Below are 23,897 nucleotides of genomic sequence, written 5' to 3' on the forward strand. Positions count from 1 at the left end.
AGATTCTGATAAGCCCCCTGCCCACAGACACTCACAACAACTGCCCAGGGTTGTCACAAAGAGGTCCTTGTCCCCAACATGGGGACAATGTTGAAGGCATGTGGCCTGGTATGGTTCAGGAGGGGGGACACTCACGGTCCCCCCCCCCTCTTTCCTGACCTGCCAGGCTGCATGCCCGGATAAGGGTCTGGTATGGATTTTGGGGGGGGGGGGGCCACGTCATTTTTCAATTTTTAATTTTGACCTGAAGGGCCTGTTTTTTACTTAAATTTTTTTAAATAGCCGGGTCCTGGCAATTTTCAACGAGTCAAGTTAAATGTGATTTGACTTTTTTTTCTTTAGAAATTTCATTTTTTGCTGCAGCATGTTCTATGCATGCTACAGATGTGTCACTTTACAGGCACACTAAAAGTGGGATACAATAAAAATGATTTTTTTTTTAAAATAAAGTGCCTTTAAGGTGTGGAACAACTCATTGGCTGTTAAGGACGCTGCTTAACAACAAGCTATTCTTCACACAGAATTCAAATCAGTCGATAATTTTTTGACCAATCCGAATTCTATTTGTTCTGAAATTTGGAAATCGTTAGAAAATGAATAAACTTTTAACGAATTCCAACAAAATTCATTACTATTCGTTACTATTTAATTTAAAGATTCGGATACTTTGCAATAACCAAAAATTATAAGACCCTTCTTCTTTTATCTGTTATGTTCTAGTCATACTTAAAATTATAATTACTTTAGGAGACTCTGTTGTGTAGAAATTGTTTTAACCAGTAGATATATCTGTAAAGAAGAGACAGAATACGTATTTTTCCCGCCACTGACATCACTCAGCACTGCTCCAAATGAGAGAACTGGCCTCCTGAAGTCCACTGGGAAAATGACACTTCCAGAGGTGTCAATGTCCATGGTATGGTGTGAGTTCTGGGGGAGAAACCAATGAGAGCTACAGGGAACTGAAGGAAAAAGTAAATTTTCTAATTCCTGTTTAGGCACAATTAACATTTCTAAATGTTCCCTATAATAGAGCAAATCTTAAAGCGGAGCTCCACCCTAAAGTGTAACTTCCGCTCATTGGAACCCACAATTGGCACATTTCAGGGGGGAGGGGGTGCAGATACCTGTGGTAATTGCACCCACTTCCGGGCTTACTCTCTATGGGTAGACTGTCAGTTCCTGTCCCCCCCCCCCCCTGTTGTGTTTTGGGAAACACACAGCTCCCAGAACACAGCGGGGACCAGTGAAAGACACGCAGCGCTGCTCGCGCATGAGCAGTAGGGATCCGGGCAGTGAAGCCGCAACGCTTCACTTCCTGGTTCCCTCACCACTGATGGCGGTGGGGGCAGCGGATAGACGAGCGATTGCTTGCCTTCTGGCTGCCAACGTCGCTGGACTCCAGGACAGGTAAGTGTCCTAATATTAAAAGTCAGCAGCTGCAGTATTTGCAGCTGCTGGCTCTTAATATTTTTTTACGGCGGAGCTCCGCTTTAAAGTGGAATTCATGTCTATTTCAAACGAAACCCCTGTCTAACTTTTTTTCTAACCACGTAAAGATGCATATAAGTACTTATTATTGGGGTGCACTGGTACAGTCACATGATATCCCCAGCTGGCCGGCTTTAGGTGAGAGTAGAAATTGCCATCACAGCTGAAATGACTGGGCAGTGACATCACCCAAAGGCTTACTATGGGGTATCCATTGTCGGCTGTACCTCCTCTCCCCTAAAGCCAATGCTGGAAGCCAATTACGTGTCTGCTCCGGAACTCCCTAAGAATAGGTAAGTCTAAGCATCTTCCTTCTGCAAGGTTCTTACAATAGGATTTGGGCTGAGCAGATTTAAGAATAGTTAGATACAGACTTGAATTCCACTGTAACTTTTTGAGTTTGGGTCCACATGTAATGTGGTCAAATTTGATACAATGGATCACATCCATCCATACAAAATAAAAATAAAGCAATCTTCTGTAGCGGGGTCATCCTGTCAGAACTTCATGACAAGTCATCCCCGCTGGACTTATATTTTAAATTGTAAATATGTTGGACACTGTTAGAAAGCTATGCATTTCGGGGCTACCAGTAGCAGGAGACACAGACTCCAGGGACTCCTCGGAGAAACGGACTACATTTCCTGAAATGCTTTGCCCTCTAGAAGGATGTGACGTTTTGCTCAGACCGGAAGAGGAGGGTATTTAAGAAGGGGGAGTGGTGCTTTTTCTCTCTCTCGGGACCAGCTTTCTCTCCTGTGCTGAGCTATGGACAGACACAGCTGTGCTGCAAGGCCGGAAGCCTGGGCCTAGATTTACCAGGAGACCAGCTATCCAGACGGAAGCAAGACCCCAGCCCCAATCGGTGTTTCTCGGAGATTGGAGAGGCAGCCCAGCTGACAACCATAGCAGTGGAGCACCCTCGTCCGGAATTTGGTGTACCATGGAGCGACATCTTGCCAGCGCGCCTTCTTTTCTGAGGAGAAATCAGGCGGGTCGGCCTGTTGGGTGAGAGAGCACCTGCTCAGTTTCTGACTCTTTGGTTACCATAGACATTTAGCACATTTCACAGGCCACGGACACATGTTGGCCCATGGCTGAAACTTAAAGGCCTAGTTAGATTGTTCCAGTATTTCACAAGAGTGATCGATGCTGACGGGCGATCGACTTCACAATGTTCTACTACCCTAGACGTTCTGTTTAGTGATTCTTTTCCTTTAACTATTACCCGTGGATTACAAATTTTAACGTGCACCAACCGGCCGCCATGTGAATATCGACTAATCTGCAGAACTGCCCGCTAGGGGCGCTCGCGAGCATAGATTGACTCTTCAGTTTAGACGAGTGGTACCATCCCCAGGTTTAGAATAGTTTATTAATTTACACTGATTGCTGATTTTTGCAAGGGCCCTTGCGAATCAGACTGAGTTACTGATATTAATTGTGTCTATGTCAAAATCCTATACCTGTTGTTTTCTGAGTCTTTATACAGTAAAATTATCCCTTACATTCAAATATATTCACTGTGTGGAGTACATTTTCTTGTTTGGCGGGACCGTTCGTCACAGCAGGTAATCCATCATCATTATTGTCATTGTATATTGCATGCCTGTTATTGTGACTTCAGCCCAGCAGGGGTCACAATATCCCGCTTACCGGACTGATGTGTCAGGGGAGGGTTCGAGCTAGTTAAATAGGGGTGAGCTGAGCCAAAAGAGAGTAGATCCCAAATCAACCAGCGGCTCCTTCGGAGGTGAGCGCTACACTTCCAAAACTGCAATAACATCAAAGAAGGGCACGCTATGTTCTACTACACAGACTCCTGTAGCGATGTTAAACTTTATAATCACAGTATTTAAATGTCACTATAATTACAAGAACTGCCTCCAAGTATGGCATTTTACAATCGAAATAAGCCAATTAACACATGTAACTATTTAACTGCCTCGCTAACTTGTTTATAACAAAGACATGCCGTGAGCTACGTATTACTCTGTTTATCATTGTTCTCTTATGCCGCGTACACATGATCGGAAATTCCGACCATGCGTAGGCTCCAACGAAATTTTTCTCAGTCAGAATTTCCGCAAAGAAAAATTAGAGAGCTGGTTCTCAAATTTTCCGACGGGAAAAGTTCTTTTTAGAAATTCCAAAACTCTGTATGCAATTTCGACGGAATTTTCTGTAGTACATCCTACAGCAAGAATGAAACAAAAATGAACTTAGATGCCCCCTAAAATGCAGACCCAGTGAGTCTAGTATAGATTTTAGGTGGGTACCCCCCAAACAATATATATATCTAACCCCTAAAATAAGCATGCAGGCTGGCTGGTCAGGAGGGAGGGAGGGCCAAGTGTGCTTGCTTCTCCTGAACCATACTAGGGCACATGCCCTCAACATGGAGGGGGTGCTTTGCCAGAGGGGAATTGTACTTGTCCCCATGTTGAGGAGGACAAAGGCCTCTTCCCACAACCCTAGCCTGGTGGTTGTGAGGGTCTGCGGGCAGTGAGCTATTGGAATTTGAAAGCCCCCCTTAAAAAAAGAGGGGCCCATTCCAGTTACCTTATTTTACTCCATCTGCAACTATCTGGTATCCTGCATATTCCATCATTTCTCATTTCTCCCAGCCCTACATGAATGCAGATCGGAACAAAATTTGGGTAGCTACTTCAAATTGCTCCATATACTGGCCCAGGAAAATGAATACAAGGTTCTTTCACATTGATACATGATACCTGATCGTATTGCCAAGCTTGTTCTCAGAGCCTCCCTGACTTGTTTTCGCAGCTATATAGGTACCTTTCTACACATCTGGTGGCATTGTCCTAGTGTCTCACACTTCTGGATTTGTGGTTATAATATGCTTAGAACAGTCCTGAACATCACTCAAACCCATAATCCCAGGGAAGCTCTGCTGCATAGCCCTGTGCCAGATATTCTTAAGTGCGAGAGGAAATTGGTGGAGTTTGAGCTTCTGGCAGATAGACAAAGGCTGGTCAAAGTCTGGAAACAATCAACTATCAATTTCACAGAAGTGAAACAGAGAATGATGGGCATTATGGTACATGAGAAACTTACCGAAATACTCAACGACACTCTAGCTAAATTTCTCAATGTTTGAACTCCATGGTTGGATTATGCTAGTCATATGAATCCTGACCGTTCTCTTCCTTCATTGTAGCTGGAATGATTGATTCACATATGGTTGTATGCTAGATTGGACCCCATAAATCCCCTTCCTCCTTAAATTTCTCTCCCCTCCTTTTTTTTCCTATTTTATTCCTTCCTTTTGGTATACTGCTGTGAAATGTGGTCCCACAAATATGTATGTATAAAGGATCTCTTCACCCTGCATACAGGGATGCTGTTTCCGTGTATGCACTCACCAATGCCTGGGACCAGGTGGGGCCATGGTCATGTGAAAGTCAACATTAAAGTGGAACCCTGACTTTACCAGCAAGAAAACTGCTAGCAAAGCTTTCTTGCCGAGCATACCGTGCGTGTGTACGAGGCTTTCAGGTTTCTCGTCAAGAAAACTGCCTAAAATCTTGATGAGAAAAATAAAGAACCTGCTCTCTATTTTCTCGTTGTGATTCTCGGCAGTGTTTTCCTGCCGAGAACCCCGAGAGTGTGTATACTTACCTATCGCCGTGGAAACCTGCGCATGCTCGAAATCACTTCCTAGGCATAGATAGGATGCAGCAAGAAGGTGGCGTCAAGGGCTACCCCAAAATATTGCCCTATGATGCTAGTGGTGTTAAGGACTATCTCGGTACCCATAAATTGTGCAAAATATTTATAAAAATATTAATTTATTGAAGAAATTGCATAAAAACCCTAGACAACAACAAAGCAGTAGTATGGTTGTTGTAATAACTCTGTTAGATTTACACTTATAAAGTATAGAGTCCTACTGGAGTATAGGGTGTAGCACTACCCCCGCAGGAGCTGCTGGTTATATTTTGGGTGGCATGTTACCTCTATTCTCGCTGTCCAGGGTGAAAGGAGAGTCCAAAGAATTTCAATGTCCACACAATGCACATCTTTTTCTTGGATTTTTTTGGGAGAACTTTAGAAGAAAAGAAGGATGAGGGGTAGAAGGGTAGGTAGGTTCAGGTGCGTAATCAAAGTAAGGAAACACTCCTGTTTCCAGCAAACAGTTCTCGTCGCCACTCTAGCCAGAGTGGGTATTGCTCACCCGGATAGGTCCCTCTCACTGGCCTAGTAGCCGGGATGACGGAAAAAGTACAGTCTCTGCCACAGACCTTCCTTTCTTGGTGAGATGTTTTGGTCCGGAATCCTCTGCCACAGGATTCAGCACCCGGATCTCTTTATCTTTTTCTCACTAGAACCTTTGAATTCGACAGGCGGCACTGTCAGGCCTCTCGGTGTATGGTGCATCCTTTGATGAAGCTTCCAGGCCTTCTCCTAAGGTACTAGCCTCTTGCATGGCCCCTACCAGGATAGGTCCTCCCCGATCGCCTTCATCAAGTGGCCTCTTCCCGCAGGACTGGCCTAGCAGCCGGGATGGGGCACAAGGTAAAGTACAGTCTCTGCCACAGACTTTCCTTTCTTGATAAGTCACTTCGGTCCGGAATCCCCTGCCACAGGATTCAGCACCCGGATCTCTTTAGCTTTGTTTCTTTAGAACTTTAGACCCGACAGGCGACACTGTCAGGCCTCTCGGTGTACGGTGCATCCTTTGATTAAGTTTCCAGGCCTTTTCCCAAGGTACCAGCCTCTTGCATGGCCCTTTCCAGGATAGGTCCTCCCCTGGCTTCCTTCATCCGATGGCTTCCTCCCTCAGGACAGACAGCACACGATCACCTTTGCAGTGCAGGCCCCAGCCAGACAACTGGGCCTTCAGGCGAAGCCACAGCCCCGGGCCAACGTGGTCCTGGAATCAGGATTCAGAACGCGCACCTCAGGCCAGGCGGGCCACGAGGCGCGGATTGACGACAGACCCTGTACCAATGGCGTCTGTCCCTTAAGTACCCCTCCCCAGCATGCACAGCGGGCAACTACTCCCACTGATTCGCTGCCGAGGGGGACGCTCAATTCACCTTGACCTTGCTGCTGCCACCCTTGGCCTGGGGTGGTAATGACACCACCAGGCGAGCAATGGTGGATACTCTCAGCACAGCCATGGCTGGAACAGAGGCTAAATTACCCTTAATCAATCTGGTCTGAGACAAATAACAGCTCAGACCCCCACTAAAATTAAAGCAGCGCCGGTTCAACAAGACCAGGGCGCTACAAGGGACACAAAGATGCAAGTTCAGACGTGGTGCTCTACATGTTTCATGACAAATGTCGCTTCTTCGGGAGGAGTCAACCACAAACATCTATAAAGAGATACAGTACTCAGGCCTCGTACACACGACCGACTTTCTCGGCAAAAAACAGCAAGAAACTTGCTGTTTTTTTTTTTGCTGAGGAAACCGGTCATGTGTACATTTTTCGACGAGGAAACTGTCGAGGATCCCATCGAGCCAAAAAGAGAGCATGTCTTCTTTTTCCTCGACGGGAATGGAGAAATTTGGCTCGCCGAGATCCTCGACAGCCTAACAAGGAACTCGACGAGGAAAACGATGTGTTTCGCCCGTCGAGTTTCTCGGTCGTGTGTACGAGGCCTCATAGTTGCATTGTCAAAAACTGTTTAAAAACAATATTGTAGCGAAGCTACCCTTAAAACATTTATTTTTGGAGTATTCCTCACCTTTTCCTCATTGTCTAATTACAGGATGATGGTACCTACCCCTAGATGCCAAACCTTTTAGTGAGGCAATACCCCTTAACCACTTAAGGACCCCTTCGCACCAATATACGTCGGCAGAATGGCACGGCTGGGCACATCAACGTACCTGTACGCTGCCCTTTAAGCCCAGTCGTAGGGTCGCGGGCGCGTGCACGCGACCCGGTCCGAAGCTCCGCTGCCGCGGGACTCGCGGACCCAATCGTCGCTGGAGTCCCGAGATCGGTCCCCGGAGCTGAAGAACGGGGAGAGCTGTGTGTAAACACAGCTTCCCGTTCTTCACTGTGGCGCTGTCATTGATCGTGTGTTCCCTTACATAGGGAATCACAATCGATGACGTCACACCTACAGCCACACCCCCCTACAGTTAGAAACACAGATGAGGTTACACTTAACCCCCATCAGCGCCCCCTTGTGGTTAACTCCCAAACTGCAATTGTCATTTTCACAGTAAACAATGTATTTTAAAAGCATTTTTTGCTGTGAAAATGACAATGGTCCCAAAAATGTGTCAAAATTGTCCGAAGTGTCCGCCATAATGTCGCAGTCACGAAAAAAATCGCTGATCACCGCCATTAGTAGTAAAAAAAAATATTTTTATAAAAATGCAATAAAACTATCCCCTATTTTGTAAACGCTATAAATGTTGCGCAAACCAACCGATAAACGCTTATTGCAATTTTTTTTACCAAAAATAAGTAGAAAAATACGTATCGGCCTAAACTCTAGAAAAAAACTTTTTTTTTATATATATTTTGGGATATTTATTATAGCAAAAAGTAAAAAATATTGCATTTTTTTCAAAATTGTCGCTCTATTTTTGTTTATAGCGCAAAAAATAAAAACCGCAGAGGTGATCAAATACCACCAAAAGAAAGCTCTATTTGTGGGAAAAAAAGGACATCCAATTTTGCTTGGGAGCCACGTTGCACGACCGCGTAATTGTCAGTTAAAGCGACGCAGTGCCGAATCGCAAAAACTGGCCAGGTCCTTTAGTTGCATAAAGGTCCGGGTCTTAAGTGGTTAAAGAATGGCAAAGATGTTTTTATTACAAATTATGTGAGCAGACTGCAGTTCCTCTTTAAGTATTTAAGATTCTCTGTTCAAACTGCAGCATTTACAGCACAACTGGAAAGTTTCCACTTTGTACTACTACCCCGTACAAAATGACAAAGAGGAACATTGTAAATCCTGCAATAAACAGGCGATATCTACCACTAATTTTCATAAAAAAACATAACGATGACCTCAAGTAAACTACATATCCCATCATGCATGGAGTTCCTGTCTTGGGCCAGTTTATCACATATTACAATCTGCAGTGTCGACAGCAGGAAGGAGTTAGTCAGAGGGGTTAATGTGTTGAACATGTTGCAGGCTCAGTTTGTTTCAGCATGTGTGTTAATGTGTTTTCCGCAGATTAAGGGTCTATGCCGGCTGTACCAGTGTACCAACGACGTGTGCCACTGAAGGGACAACTATGGGACATAAGATGTTGGTTCGAGTCGCCAGATGCCAACTGCTGGTCAGCTGCCTCTTCATCCTGGTAATGACATCATTTCTGTTATTTCATAACACATCTGTACTTACAGCAAGGCTTGCCATTTTCCACCTGTGAAGTATACATTTTATATCTCAGATAAATGAATGTAATGTGTATGTATTCCAGGGTTTTTAACGTGATTTCTGTGCAATGCATGAAGAAAAATGTGATGTATGATATAAGATTTGATAAATGATCTAGCATATGAAATATGTAATGCAGCCATGCTAAATCTTAATTGTCACGGCTAAAATGATACCCTTTGACACATTTGATGGTCAGTACTGTACTACTGACAAGCCCCTTTCGGAAGTGGAATCACGTGAAAACTTTTCGGGGTTAGGAGGTGACATTGTTTCCAAGCCACCTGCCAATCGCCCTTTGAAAAGCAATTCACAGGGATTTGCTTTTCAGAAGGGCAGCAAGGTCTGCCACCTGTGTGTAGTGCTCCAGTGTTGTACATGATTTAGGATAGGAACCCCACTTTGCTGGTTATGTGGCTTCCACATACTGTCGGCTTACAAGCAGGGCCGTCTTAATAACATCATTGGCCCCTGGGCAAAGTAATGCTCTGGGGCCCCTACAATGGAGACAGTGCAGGTAAACAGAAATCAAGTAGGTAGGAGGTAGGGGATATCTAGGGTGTAGAGGGGTCAGAGTGCTGGGGGGATATCTGGGGTGTAGAGGGGTCAGAGTGCTGGGGGGTATCTGGGGTGTAGAGGGATCAGAGTGCTGGGGGGATATCTGGGGTGTAGAGGGGTCAGAGTGCTGGGGGGATATCTGGGTGTAGAGGGGTCAGAGTGCTGGGGGATATCTGGGGTGTATAGGGGTCAGAGTGCTGGGGGGATATCTGGGGTGTAGAGGGGTCAGAGTGCTGGGGGGATATCTGGGGTGTAGAGGGGTCAGAGTGCTGGGGGGATATCTGGGTGTAGAGGGGTCAGAGTGCTGGGGGATATCTGGGGTGTAGAGGGGTCAGAGTGTTGGGGGATATCTGAGGTGTAGAGGGGTCAGAGTGCTGGGAGATATCTGGGGTGTAGAGGGGTCAGAGTGTTGGGGGGATATCTGAGGTGTAGAGGGGTCAGAGTGCTGGGGGGATATCTGGGTGTAGAGGGGTCAGAGTGCTGGGGGATATCTGGGGTGTATAGGGGTCAGAGTGCTGGGGGGATATCTGGGTGTAGAGGGGTCAGAGTGCTGGGGGGGATATCTGGGGTGTAGAGGGGTCAGAGTGCTGGGGGATATCTGGGGTGTAGAGGGGTCAGAGTGCTGGGGGGTATCTGGGGTGTAGAGGGGTCAGAGTGCTGGGGGGTATCTGGGGTGTAGAGGGGTCAGAGTGCTGGGGGGATATCTGGGGTGTAGAGGGGTCAGAGTGCTGGGGGGATATCTGGGGTGTAGAGGGGTCAGAGTGCTGGGGGGATATCTGGGTGTAGAGGGGTCAGAGTGCTGGGGGATATCTGGGGTGTAGAGGGGTCAGAGTGCTGGGAGATATCTGGGGTGTAGAGGGGTCAGAGTGTTGGGGGGATATCTGAGGTGTAGAGGGGTCAGAGTGCTGGGGGGATATCTGGGTGTAGAGGGGTCAGAGTGCTGGGGGATATCTGGGGTGTATAGGGGTCAGAGTGCTGGGGGGATATCTGGGTGTAGAGGGGTCAGAGTGCTGGGGGGGATATCTGGGGTGTAGAGGGGTCAGAGTGCTGGGGGATATCTGGGGTGTAGAGGGGTCAGAGTGCTGGGGGTATCTGGGGTGTAGAGGGGTCAGAGTGCTGGGGGGTATCTGGGGTGTAGAGGGATCAGAGTGCTGGGGGATATCTGGGGTGTAGAGGGGTCAGAGTGCTGGGGGATATCTGGGGTGTAGAGGGGTCAGAGTGCTGGGGGGTTATCTGGGGTGTAGAGGGATCAGAGTGCTGGGGGATATCTGGGGTGTAGAGGGGTCAGAGTGATGGTGGGTATCTGGGGTGTAGAGGGGTCAGAGTGCTGGGGGATATCTGGGGTGTAGAGGGGTCAGAGTGATGGTGGATATCTGGGGTGTAGAGGGGTCAGAGTGCTGGGGGATATCTGGGGTGTAGAGGGGTCAGAGTGCTGGGGGGATATCTGGGGTGTAGAGGGATCAGAGTGCTGGGGGATATCTGGGGTGTAGAGGGGTCAGAGTGCTGGGGGGATATCTGAGGTGTAGAGGGATCAGAGTGCTGGGGGATATCTGGGGTGTAGAGGGATCAGAGTGCTGGGGGATATCTGGGGTGTAGAGGGGCAGCCCCAATTTTGCTGCAGCCCAGGCTCAAGGACCAGCTGCTTTGGGGAAAGGGCAGGGGCCCCCATGCAGCTGGGGCCCCTGGGCAGTGCCCAGGTGTGCCCTCTCATTAAGACAGCCCTGCTTACAAGTCCATGCAACTGAGACCACTGCGTCTATTAAAATGTTACAGAGAAGTTTAACCACTTTAGCTCCAGGCCTTTATCTGACACTTTTGTTTGCATGTAACAATCAGTATTTTTTGCTAGAAAATTAGTTAGAACGCCCAAACATTAATAGCCAGATTCGGGTAGGGCGGCTTAACTTTATGCAGGCGTAGCGTATGTTATTTACGTTACGCCGACGCAAGTTAGAGAGGCAAGTGCAGTATTCACAAAGCACTTGCTCCGTAAGTTGCAGCGGCGTAGCGTAAATTGGCCGGCGTAAGCCCGCCTAATTCAAATATGTAAGAGGTGGGCGTGTTTTTTGTAAATTATTCGTGACCCCACGTAATTGGCGCTTTGAACGAACGGCGCATGCGCCATCCGTGGACGTATCCCAGTGCGCATGCTCCAAATCACGTCGCAAATAGTCAATTTGGGTATACAACCGCTTTAAGAGATGTAAAATAAGTATGTCTATCTGAACACTGATTGGTGTTTTTTTTTTTTTAAGATCCTGGCAGCGGCATGTTGCTTTGTGACAGCAGTGACCGGTCAGAGTCCTCACTTCACTATACTCGTAGGAGCTTCCCCATCTGAGAGTCCCATCAGAGACTTGCATTATGCCAGTAAGTAGGATTGTTTGTCTACTTTATGCTCGGTGTATTATGTGTTTTATTTCAGTTTTACATTGCTTTGTACTGATTGGCTGGCAACTCAATCTAGGGGTTAAGCGTTCTAGCACACTGAGTTGTGTATTTTAACCCCCCTGGCGGTATTCCCGAGCGTGACTTGGGGTGGGTTTTTCATTTTGCGATCGGTAACCCCGAGTCACGCTCGGGCTAGCTATGCAGAGCCTGCAGTGTGCGCTGGCTTACCTTCTCCTGGATCCAGCGATGTCACCGCGCTGTGTAAGCGAGCGGGACCTCGCTCGATTCACACAGCGTCCTCCTGTGCTGTCGATCTCCGTTCCCTGCGACGTTACGACGCACGGGAGCGGAGAACGGCGCCAAATTCAAAAACGTAAACAAACACCTTACATACAGTATACTGTAATCTTATAGATTACAGTACAGTATGTAAAAAATATACACCCCCCTTGTCCCTAGTGGTCTGTCCAGTGCCCTGCATGTCATTTTATATAATAAAAACTGTTCTTTCTGCCTGCAAACTGTAGATTGTCCATAGCAACCAAATGTGTCCCTTTATGTCAAAAATAGTTTTAGATCAGCTAGAAAACAGTGATAATAAATTATAATCACTTGCAGAATTGTGCGATAGCGATTTGTGGGAAAATTCGTCATAAAAAAATAATAATAATGACAGCGACAATTTTGCAACTGAGAAAATTTCAGTGATTTTGATTCGATTACATTATTGAATAATTTTTATTATAATTATATTATTATTTGTTATAATTATTTATAATTATTTATTATATTATATTATATTATATTTATAATTTTGTTTTTTTTAAAATGTCATACCCGGGATGCCTATTAGACTCTTGTTTGGTCAGATTTAAGTGAGTTATTCCTTAAAATTACAGGCCTACAGTATAAAACGCCAAATTTCCTTGCAAATAATTGTACCGCTTTTGGTACATAATTCCAGACAGAATCATACCGCCAGGGAGGTTAACAACATAGAGAGACGCACACACAAGAATGTTCCCTTATGTTAGGTGCTGACTTTATCTATGTAGAAGAACAGCAAACGAAATTCTAGATTTTCCTAGCTTGTGACGGAAAATATTGATTATATGAAGACAGGAGGCGAGTATCTTATGCATGATCTTTCTTTATTCATGCTCACAGCAGAAAACCAACTTTAGTGAAATGTTATAGAAAAAAATGTTTCTTTAAAACTGACAACCAGAAAGCTACACCCCCGGCAGCCCTCTAGGTGGGTCTGCCAATCACGAGGTAGTCCAGTCAGTATATAAAGACCTGTCTCTTTAGGAACCTCCTCTTTCTTGAGGCGAACTGTAAACAAACCCGGATACCGACAACAGGCCGACATCTAATCCTTGGAGCTGGGTCTCTGAAGCCGTAGACAATCGACAGCCGGACATCTGGATGGAGAGGGAGCCCCCACCTCCGATCTGTGAGGACGAACGGTCCAAGTGTCGAAGAAAACATGAAGAACGATCCCAACAGGAGATCAAACAGGACGCGCTGGAACAGTCAGCCATAGAACTGGAACATGCGTGGTTCAATAACCTGGAATAAATGAGAAATAATACCGTGAAAGGGACGGGTCGGGAGGGAAGATACTCGCCTCCTGTCTTCATATAATCAATATTTTCCGTCACAAGCTAGGAAAATCTAGAATTATATATCAGACAGGAGGCTCATATCTTATGCAAGTTTAAAGCTATATCAAAGCATACATTAAAAACATGAGACATAATTATAACACAGTCATAGATACGTGTTCCTCCGGTCTGAAATAAAATTGACGGAATGTGGTCGCTGAAGACCAGTCTGCTGCTAGTAAGAGATCCGATAGAGAACCTCCCGAAGTGATGACTTTAGTAGCCATCGCCCCTCTGGAAGAGTGAGCGCCAAATAGGGTAGTGTCGATCCCTGCCATGTCCATGATAGAGCGTACCCACCTGGCCAACGTGGCCGAAGAAACTGGCAGGTGAGGTCTAACGTAAGAAATAAGAAGTTGAGAAGAACGTAAGGATCGTAATGGGGACGTCATAGACTCATAAGTTTGCAGGCAGCGAACCACACAAAGGTGTGGGTGTGATGGGAAGAAAGGGTAAAAGACCGATTGAAGTCCGGTCTTAGTACGACGTACGACCGAAAACCTCACCCCGTGAGGTGAGAATTGGCGTCTGGAAATGTCCAGAGCTCTGACGTCTGACACCCGTTTGATGGAGATCAGACATAAGAGGACAGTCAATTTAAAGGATAGCAACTTCAAGGACAGAGAGTCATTGTCGCCCCAATCTGAGAACATGGAGAGAACTTTGGTCACGTCGCAAGTGTGTTGGTACTTGGGTCGTGGGGGTCGTTGGAACCTAACACCCCTTAGTAGGCGGCACACCAAAGGGTGCCTACCTACCGGAAGCGAGTCAACAGGAGAGTGGTAGGCTGAGATCGCTGATCGATATACATTGAGAGAATTGTAGGACTTCCCGGATCCATAAGATTCCGCTAGGTAATTGACCACTAGGGTCACAGGTGCTTGAATGGGATCAACCTGTCGTTGATCACACCAACGAACCCAGAGCTTCCAGGCTGATTGGTATGCCGACCTAGTTCCGGGGGCCCAGGCCATGGTGAGGAGATTCCTAGCTGCTCCTGAAAGGACGCAGCCTGCAATGGGCACCCCGAGACCAACCACGCGAGGAGAGGAAGGGTGTGGTCCACGAGTAATAGATGTAGGTCCCCGTTGGGACCGGTGAGAAGGTGAAGGGAGTGAGGGAGGAGTCTGGGGAGATCCACCGTCATCCCCAGGAGGAGAGGGAACCACGGTTGTGTCGGCCACCACGGTGTGATTAGAACGGCCGACGCTCTCAGGTGTGTGATGTGAAGAAGAACCCTGAGGATTAGTGAGAAGGGAGGAAACGCATAGTGCGTCCCTAGGGGCCAGGTCTGACGAAGGGCGTCTACCGCCTGAGCCTCCGGATCCGGTCTCCAGCTGTAAAAATGTGGGAGCTGGCGGTTGAGGCGGGACGCGAAGAGATCTAGGGTAAAGGGACCCCACAGGTGAGTGAGGGCTAGGAATACTGATTGATCCAGTCGCCAATCGCTGGAATCGGACAGGTGACGGGAGTTCCAGTCCGCTACTATATTGGAAATGCCCGGAATATATTCCGCGATTGGAATGATGTTGCGTTCCAGGCAGAAATGCCAGAACTCCCTCGCGAGATCCGCTAGAATCTTGGATTTGGAGCCCCCCAGCCGATTGACGTATTGGACAGCGGAGACGTTGTCCATGCGAAGCAATATACAACAGTTGGACGCGTGAGGTAGTAGACTCTTGACGGCAAAGAAGGCCGCTAAGAGCTCTAACGCGTTGATGTGGAGAAGTGATTCCTCCGCGGACCACGTTCCTCCTGTGGAGGATGAACCGCACCGAGCGCCCCAGCCATGGCAGCTGGCATCCGACTCCAGAATGAAGTCCGGGTTGGAGCTGAATATGGTCTTGCCGTTCCATTCTACGGCATGGCGAAGCCACCATCGAAGCTCCCCCATGGTCTCCGCGTCCAGGTGGACCTCGTCTGCGTAGCGGAGCCCCTGGCGGAGGTGAAGGGCTTTGAGCCTCTGAAGGGCTCGGTAATGGAGGGGAGCAGGGAAGATGGCTTGGATCGACGCTGCCAATAGACCGACGAGACGTGCCAGTCCGCGTAAGGACACCTTCTGCTTGTTGAGCACGAGGTTGATCTCCTTGCGTATGGTCAATAGCTTGGCCTTGGGTAGACGAAGCACCGCTAGCTTGGTGTCTACCAGGAACCCTAGAAACTCCATCTCCTGAGATGGGGTAAGGACCGACTTTTCGTGGTTTACTAGAAAACCCAGGTCTTGAAGTAGGGTAACTGTCCAGAAAGCATGGACGTTTGCTTGGCGGGGGGAGCGAGCCATTATGAGTATGTCGTCTAGGTAGACGATCAACCTCACACCTCTGCTCCGTAGGGATGCTATCACAGGTTTTAGTAATTTGGTAAAACACCATGGAGCTGAGGAGAGACCGAAGGGGAGACAAGTGAACTGCCACACTCTGTCCCTCCACAGGAAGCGGAGTAAGTGCTGAGAGGATGGATGGATGGGGACCGTAAGGTAGGCGTCCTTCAAGTCCACCTTGACTAACCAATCTTCGGGGCGTAAGAGGTCTCTTAGGCAGTGAATGCCCTCCATTTTGAAATGCCGGTAGACGACATGTTGGTTGAGGTTCCTCAAGTTTATGACTGGTCGGAAACCCCCGCCCTTTTTTCTGACTAGAAAAAGGTTGCTGAGGAAACCGGGAGAGTTTGGATCCACTTCTATTACAGCCAGTTTGGCCTGGAGATCCTGTAATTCGTTGTCCATCAGATTGACGTTTGGGATAGAAAACCGAATGGGATGAGGGGTATGGTCCATCACTGGAAGGGCATATAATTCTATTTGGTAGCCCGCCACAGTATTGAGTATCCACGAATCTGCCGTAATCGCAGACCAGGCGTGGATAAAATGTCTCAACCTTCCCCCTACAGGTATGTGGGAAAAATGCAGAGGTATCGTACTCACCGGAAGATGGTCTGGAACGGGGGTAGCCTCTAGCTCCTCGGCCTCTCCATGGACGTCCCCGGGGGGGGAAAAAGGGTGCTGGTTGTGCAACCGGTACGGAGTAGGGCGGTGGAGTCTGGTACTGCACGGGAGCCCTTTGGTATGGCCTGGAAGAAGAGAAACGGCCGGCGGAGCGGCCTCTATATCTGCCGGCCTTGTGAAAAACTCTATTGTTAGTCTTCTTCAGAGACGTCTGGGCCTTGTCCAGACTGGAATAGAGCCCTACCATTTTGTTTATGTCCTTAATTAAGGAATCTCCGAACAGCATGCCGTCGGCAGACGGTCCTGGTTCAGATTCGGCCAGATGGGAGAGTTGGGGGTCAAGTCTCATGAGTATTGAGCGTCGACGCTCCATGGAGCATGCAGTATTTGCTGAACCCAGGAGACACACCGCTCTCTGGGCCCATCCCCTAAGTTGGGACAGATCTACAGGTTGTCCAGAGGCGGAAGCCTGTTCACTGAGATTTAGGATCTTTGTGATGGGACCAAAAAGGTCTAAGACCCTGTCTTGGATCATTTTGAAGGACCTCTCTATCCCCTTTTTTGAGTATTTCCCACTCTTAGTGAGGTATCTCAAGAGAATGGGGTCCACCTCAGGAGTGCTCACTACTTTTTTGGTAATACAAGGGCGGGGACATTCCGCGCGTAGTTTATTTCTGTTGGTCTTGTCGACCGACCTCCGAGCCCAGTATTCAATGTATTGAGCCACCTCGGGCAGGGGTGTCCAATCACCGGATCTGGGGTGACTAATGGCTTCGGGGTCAAAGAATGGCTCCCCATGGGAGTCCAATAAAACCTCACCCTGGGGTACAGGGTTGGTGCCGTTCTTAGCCGACAAGTGCCCACTGTCCTCATAATCCTCATCATCCTCATCCTCTCCAGACTCATAGGCGTCGGACGCCTCGGACTCTGCGGACGACTCAGGAGAGGAGTCCACAAAGGAGTCCGGTTTTGTCCGCCTAGCGGATCGTTGCCTCTTAAAATTTATCTCCCCGAGGCCCGGGGGTCGTACAGAATCTGGGAGAACAGTGGGTCGACAGTCCTGGGATGGTACTGTCTGGGGCATGCTTAGTACTTCCCCTGCCGGGGAGTCGTGGGCCACGTCAATGTGGCGGCGTTTCTGAGACGCCTTACCCTTCTTTACAATTGGTATGCTGGTGTCAGTAGACCCGGACATATGGGGTATAGGTGGGGTGGATACCACCGAGGCCATGGCAGCCTGTACTGATTGTTTTATCAGCTCCTGAATTTGTGCTGCAGACATGACTACAGATGTGTCCTGTGAAGGCTCTAATACCTCTATGGGCATGTCCATAATGGTGATATCTCTGCCTTCTGCCATTGAACTGTTGTCAAGTAGTGAATTGGCAAAGAAAAATGCAGAACACACTATGGATTGTTAATAGGGAGAAATTGTAGCGCTAGGCTAAAGGAGGGCTAGGGATGCTGAGAGTGCAGTAGCACTAAACGATTATTAATGTAATTGATTTTTGGGAGACTAGTTAATTGATTTTTTTGGGAGACTAATTAACAAAGTGAGGGAATAAATTCCCAAAAGCTAACAGTACCGTGGGGGTCCGTGCTCCGTCCACCTCTCCGATCGTTCACATACTGATTCAGCGTGACGGCGGAGCGGAGCACGGGGGAGGAGGGCGTAGTCTCGCGAGAACTCCAGTCCTGACGCGATAGGACGAGGAGCCGCGACACGCCCCCCCTCTGTAAGAGCGCGCTGTAGAGGGAGAGAAAGAGCGCGAACGAGCGGCAGTGAAGGGAGATGGCGCCGAGATCTCGCGGTGTTTGGTGAGATCACGCGGCTGAATGTGAGAGGGCTCGGGAATTGGTCAGAGTGTCGGAAGGCTGCGCGCTGACCGGAGCCCCATCGGGGAAGCCAATAAAAGGATCATCCGATAGATGAAATAAGGGAAAAATATAAATGGATTCTGTCAGGAGAATGAGCAAAGAAAAAGGGGGGGAAAGAAATACCCAGTGCCCCGAGGGGGGGGGGGGGGTAGAGGATGACAGGAATCCAGAAACAAGTGTATAATAGTAGCACTGCATATAAGAATACTGAATTAAAGTAATGATAAAATATATAAAGTATACACTGTATATAGCAATACTGAATCAAGGTAATGATAAAATATATATAGACTATAGGATTCTAGTAATGTACTTATCTGAGTTCTGATCTGTGAGCAGAAAGAAAGAGGAGGTTCCTAAAGAGACAGGCCTTTATATACTGACTGGACTACCTCGTGATTGGCAGACCCACCTAGAGGGCTGCCGGGGGTGTAGCTTTCTGGTTGTCAGTTTAAAGAAACATTTTTTTCTATAACATTTCACTAAAGTTGGTTTTCTGCTGTGAGCATGAATAAAGAAAGATCATGCATAAGATATGAGCCTCCTGTCTGATATATAATTTATGATTACCAGCATTAGTTTTCCCATGTTGTATGCAAATTAGGAACATATTACAACTGAACTCCGGCAAAAAGCTAAACACATTGGGGTTGATTTGCTAAGGGCTAATAGACTGTGCACTTTGTAAATTGCAGCTGCTCCAGAGCTTAGTAAATGAGCTGAGGCTCTGCTGACTTCCATCATCCAATCATGTGCAAGTAAAAATGCATTTTTTTTTACTTTCTTTGCATGTGATTGGGTATTCTTTGCAAAGTCAAGCTTTTACCTCATTTACTAAGCTCTGCACTTTGCACAGTCTTAACTGAGGGATGTGCAGATCACTGAGGCTCTCGCTTCCTGTAAAATGAAACAACCAAAGCCCCCTTCCTTCCCCCCCCCCCCCCCCGAGATTGACCAGGTGACACATTCATTTTGGAGTCGAGTAGCCATAGCAGCATTTTTATTACAACAAATGAAATACAAATCACAACATAAACAATCGTAATGCATATAATACATTTTTTACATAACCATTATACCAAAAAACCTCAGCTTAACCTACCCACCTCAGCTTAACCTACCCGGTCTAAGGTCTTTGAAGGGCAATTTTTTCTCGACCAACCAGTTGTATCTGTCATCCCATAAAGGGCCCCCCCAGCTCAGGGACAATTACAAGTTACTTCCTACCAGATACAACCAACTTAAAACCATTGGCCCAGATTCACGTAGAAGTGCGGCGGCGTAACGTATCGTAGATACGTTACACCGCCTCAAGTTTTCATCGCAAGTGCCTGATTCTCAAAGCACTTGCGAGAAAACTTCCGCCGGCGGCCTCCGGCGTAAGCCCACGAAATTCAAAGGGGTGCGTGCCATTTAAATTAGGCGCGCTCCCGCGCCGGACCTACTGCGCATGCTCCCTTTTGAATTTCCCGCCGTGCTTTGCGCGAAGTGACGTCATTTTTTCGAACGGCGACGTGCGTAGCGTACTTCCGTATTCCCAGACGTCTTACGCAAGAAGCAAAAATTTTCAAATTTCGACGCGGGAACGACGGCCATACTTTATACAGCACATACGTGTGCTGTGTAAAGTTAAGGCACCAAAAACGACGACTAACTTTGCGACGGGAAACTAGACTAGCAGCGACGTAGCGAACGCGAAAAACCGTCGTGGATCGCCGTAACTCCTAATTTGCATACCCGACGCTGGTTTACGACGCAAACTCCCCCCAGCGGCGGCCGCGGTATTGCATCCTAAGATCCGACGGTGTAAAACAATTACACCTGTCGGATCTTCTGGCTATCTATGCGTAACTGATTCTATGAATCAGTCACATAGATACTCTGAGAGATACGACGACGTATCTGAGATACTCCGTCGTATCTCTTCTGTGAATCTGGGCCATTGTTACCATTGTATTATTAGTAAGGGGAGGGACACCCATACCTCCAGATGGGCCCAACCTCCCTAATTTTCCATTATTTTATCCAGCACCGCCTTCAAAGACCCCATAGACTTCCCGCTGCTGCTACGACTAGTAATAAAGGAACCCCTGACGTGAACGGTCATGGAAAAAAACATACCACATTAATAACTGCCCCACGGACGGGGAGAAAACCATCTCACCTAGTACTATCAGAAAAGCTCAGAAGGCGCCCCCCCCAAAAAAAAACAGAGGGAGGGTGGAAGAAACCTTCATGATTCTGTGAACAGCTCCAACTTAGCTCTGACAAGAAACCTACGACCCTCTACATCCACAGGACACCCACCAACCCTCGGGACCCACCAATCTGGGTAAGTGGCTTAATACCTCCCCCTATCACTAGAATTCTCTCCGCCTCACTGCCCACACCAGTCATGCCGGCCCTCTTCCAAGTTGCACTTTTTGCTCCAGGCCATTAACTATTTCCCTTTAGTAAATTAACTCCACTGTTTGAATACTTATCTAGGAGTTGTTTTTCCTACAGAATGATCTGTGTTATTGTCCATCCATTCTTAAAATGTATAAAGCACTGTCACACAGTCTAGGGGGGCTTTTGATCTGACTTTTCATTCCTGTTGTGTGTGGGGGGGAGCCACACTGTCTGTGTCTATAGACAAAGGCAGCACGGTTCAGGATTGGGCCCGCAGGAGTGCCCCCCGTGGGAAGTGGCTTTCTATGGAGACAATCGTGCAGAACTCAGCCCAGCTTCTGATTTTCTCATCAGATGATTTGATTGACAGCAGCAGGAGCCAATGTCCATACCAGCCGTACCCAGTTTAAGTGAAAAGGAACCTGTACTTTATTCCAATAAATCCGAATTGAACTTCGTGTGGCGTTTAGGAGATGTGGCAAAACACATTTCTTGGAATGGCTGAAAGGAACAGATGGGGCATGGACCAAAAAAGGCATCAGGCAATCTGGTAAACATCTAGGTCCAGAATTACTCTGATCTCATTGGGAGACTCTGGGCCGGATTCAGAAAGAATCGCGGCGGCGTAACGTATCATCTTTACGTTATACCGCCGCAAGTTTTCAGCGTAAGTGCCTGATTCACAAAGCACTTACCTGTAAACTTGCGGCGGTGTAACGTAAAGACGTCCGGCGCAAGCCCGCCTAATTCAAATGGGGCGTGTACCATTTAAATTAGGCGCGCTTCCGCGCCGAACGTTCTGCGCATGCTCCGTTAGTAAATACGGCCCCCCGACGTGTTTGTGAATGGCGACGCGGGATCGATGGCCATACTTTAACATGGCTGGTGTAAAGTTAAGGCATGAAAAAGCAGCCTTAACTTTGTGACGGGAAAAAACGACTTAACGCACGCGAGTAGCTTCGTGGATCGCCGTAAAAGCTAATTTGCATACCCGACGCTGGAAAACGACGCGAACTTCACCCAGCAGCGGCCGAAGTATTGCAGCCTAAGATCCGAAGGCGTACGAAGCCGTAAGCCTGTCGGATCTTAGCCAAAAGCCGTTGTATCTTGTTTGTGAATCACAAATTAAGATACGACGCGGCAAATTTGAAAATACGCCGGAGTATCAGTAGATACTCCGGCGTATCTCTTTTGTGAATCTGGCCCTCTATCCAAATGTCCCAACAGTCAACATGTTTGGGGGGGTCAAACAAACTCCTTAATTTTCAGGGATAAAAAAACAGTAAAAAATAATAAAATAATAAAAGGACAATATATTATTATATTAATATTAACTACAGTGGTACCTTGGTTTACGGGCATAATTTGTTCCAGAAGAATGCTTGTAATCCAAAGCACTTGTATATCAAAGCAAGTTTCCCCATAGGAAATAATGGAAACCAAGATAATCCATTCCATTGGCACTGCTAGTGTAACCAGAGGTGGGGTGGGGGGTACCGGAGACATTCGGAAACATGTGGCGAGCAGTCAGAGCCGCTCGGAGAGGCACAGGGACAATCGGGAAGGGAGTGTTTCCGAGAGGCTCCTTACAACTCTGAGTGTCACCGGCGCCCCCGCACCTCTGGCCAAATGCTGTACTGCACACCCCGGTGGCTTGAATCCTGCTCGTTTTGCAAGACAATGCTCGCAAACCGAGTCAGGATTTTTTTTTATATAATTTTTTTGTATTGCGAAACACTCGTAAACTGCCTTACTCGCAATCTGAGGTATTACTGTAATTATTATTTTTAAGGATGGGTAGATGTGTGATATATAGAATGCATGATTTCATTTCCCACAAAATATACTAAAGAGCCGTGTTGGCTTTTTGGGTTGTGTTAAAGCCCCTGGCTTCTTTTATGACTTGGAATATTCAGATAGTGAGATTTCTCCGCCACAATTCCCAACTCTCTTCCTGACCACCTTGGAGTTTTGGGTATTTCTGCCCACCTTTGTGCGTTCCAGCACTTTTTGTTACATCTTGTATAGCATTAAAATAAATTGACAACCAAATGGGAGAATTCCATTGTTCCAATGTTTACGTTAGACCTCTGATGATTAGGGTTAGGGTTTCCCATTGAAGAATAAGGCTAGGACTCAGGAATTGGAACAGGGACCTCCCCCAAAGGTCAAAGGTCAGAAGGTGAGTTCCCAGAGGTCAAAGGTCACAGGGCGTGGCTGACCCACCCCCACCAAAGTGTACCGCCTACCCCAACTAAGTCGGGGAATGAACAAGTCGGGGAATGAACAAGTCGGGGAATGAACAAGTCGGGGAAAGCAGATATCTTACCAATGAAGGTGCCGAGAGAATAGTAAAAAATTATAAACGCCTGTAAACAAACTGCCGCTAAATGCGAGTTACCGCGTTTACAAGCTGATATATGCGCTTATTAATTTTTTTCATTTTAGGAGCGTTTTATTCATTTATTTTTTCAAATTGTCAAAAATTTAAAACGCCTGTAAACGGAACGCAGCTAAGAGAGAGAGAGAGAGAGAGAGAGACTTGTAAAGCGCAACACATGCGAACTGAATCGCCTCTGGGCGCTGTATCCATTTCATGGGTAAGGAACCCCTTGACCTCAGAAGAGATGGGTTTTAATCTTTCTCCTGAAGGCCAAGTGGTCCGACTCCAGTCGGATGGTGGTTGGTAGTGCATTCCACAGGCGAGGTCCCTGGACTGCAAATCTTCGATCTCGAGTTACGGCGTTTCAATGCGTTTACAAACTGTTACGGCATGAAGCCTAGTGTAACCTTGTGTAAGGCTTCATGTACACTCCTGCTGATAAACGGACGTTTAGGAGCAGTTGGGTGTTTTTTTCAGCTGCCCCTGAACAATCCTCTATGTTATCTTATCAGTACATGTACACAGGGTCGTTTATAGTCGTTTCTAGGCAGTTGAGTTTAGAAGCATTTTTTGGAAAGCAAAAAAATTTGTTCAGGACGGATGTTCAGAGGCATTTGAAACGCCAAATGCCTGTAACAGCTTGTAAACGTGGTAATTCACATTCAGCCATGTTTCTTTTACAGGCGTTTTTCATTTTTGACAATTTGAAAAAAATAAAAACGCGGAAAACGCAAACGCGGATAAACGCACCATGTAAACGTGGCAAAATGGACATTTTTGTCAAGTTAAATCGCTCAGAAGAAGTTTTAAAAC

At 47.2% G+C, this 23,897-nt stretch overlaps 1 protein-coding gene across 1 annotated transcript in view; it reads left to right on the forward strand.

The window, feature by feature from the left end:
- Nucleotides 1-8,564: 8,564 nt before the first annotated feature.
- TSPAN32 (tetraspanin 32) overlaps nt 8,565-23,897 on the forward strand; it is a 54,702-nt gene continuing 39,369 nt past the window's right edge. Inside the window, exons 1-2 of the mRNA XM_040328476.1 lie at nt 8,565-8,792; nt 11,686-11,800. Coding sequence (XP_040184410.1) covers nt 8,727-8,792; nt 11,686-11,800 — 181 coding nt within the window. The 5' untranslated portion in view covers nt 8,565-8,726. The remainder of the gene's footprint in view (nt 8,793-11,685; nt 11,801-23,897) is intronic.

Source organism: Rana temporaria, chromosome 11 (genome assembly GCF_905171775.1).
Source record: "Rana temporaria chromosome 11, aRanTem1.1, whole genome shotgun sequence".
In the NCBI taxonomy this organism is placed as follows: domain Eukaryota; kingdom Metazoa; phylum Chordata; class Amphibia; order Anura; family Ranidae; genus Rana; species Rana temporaria.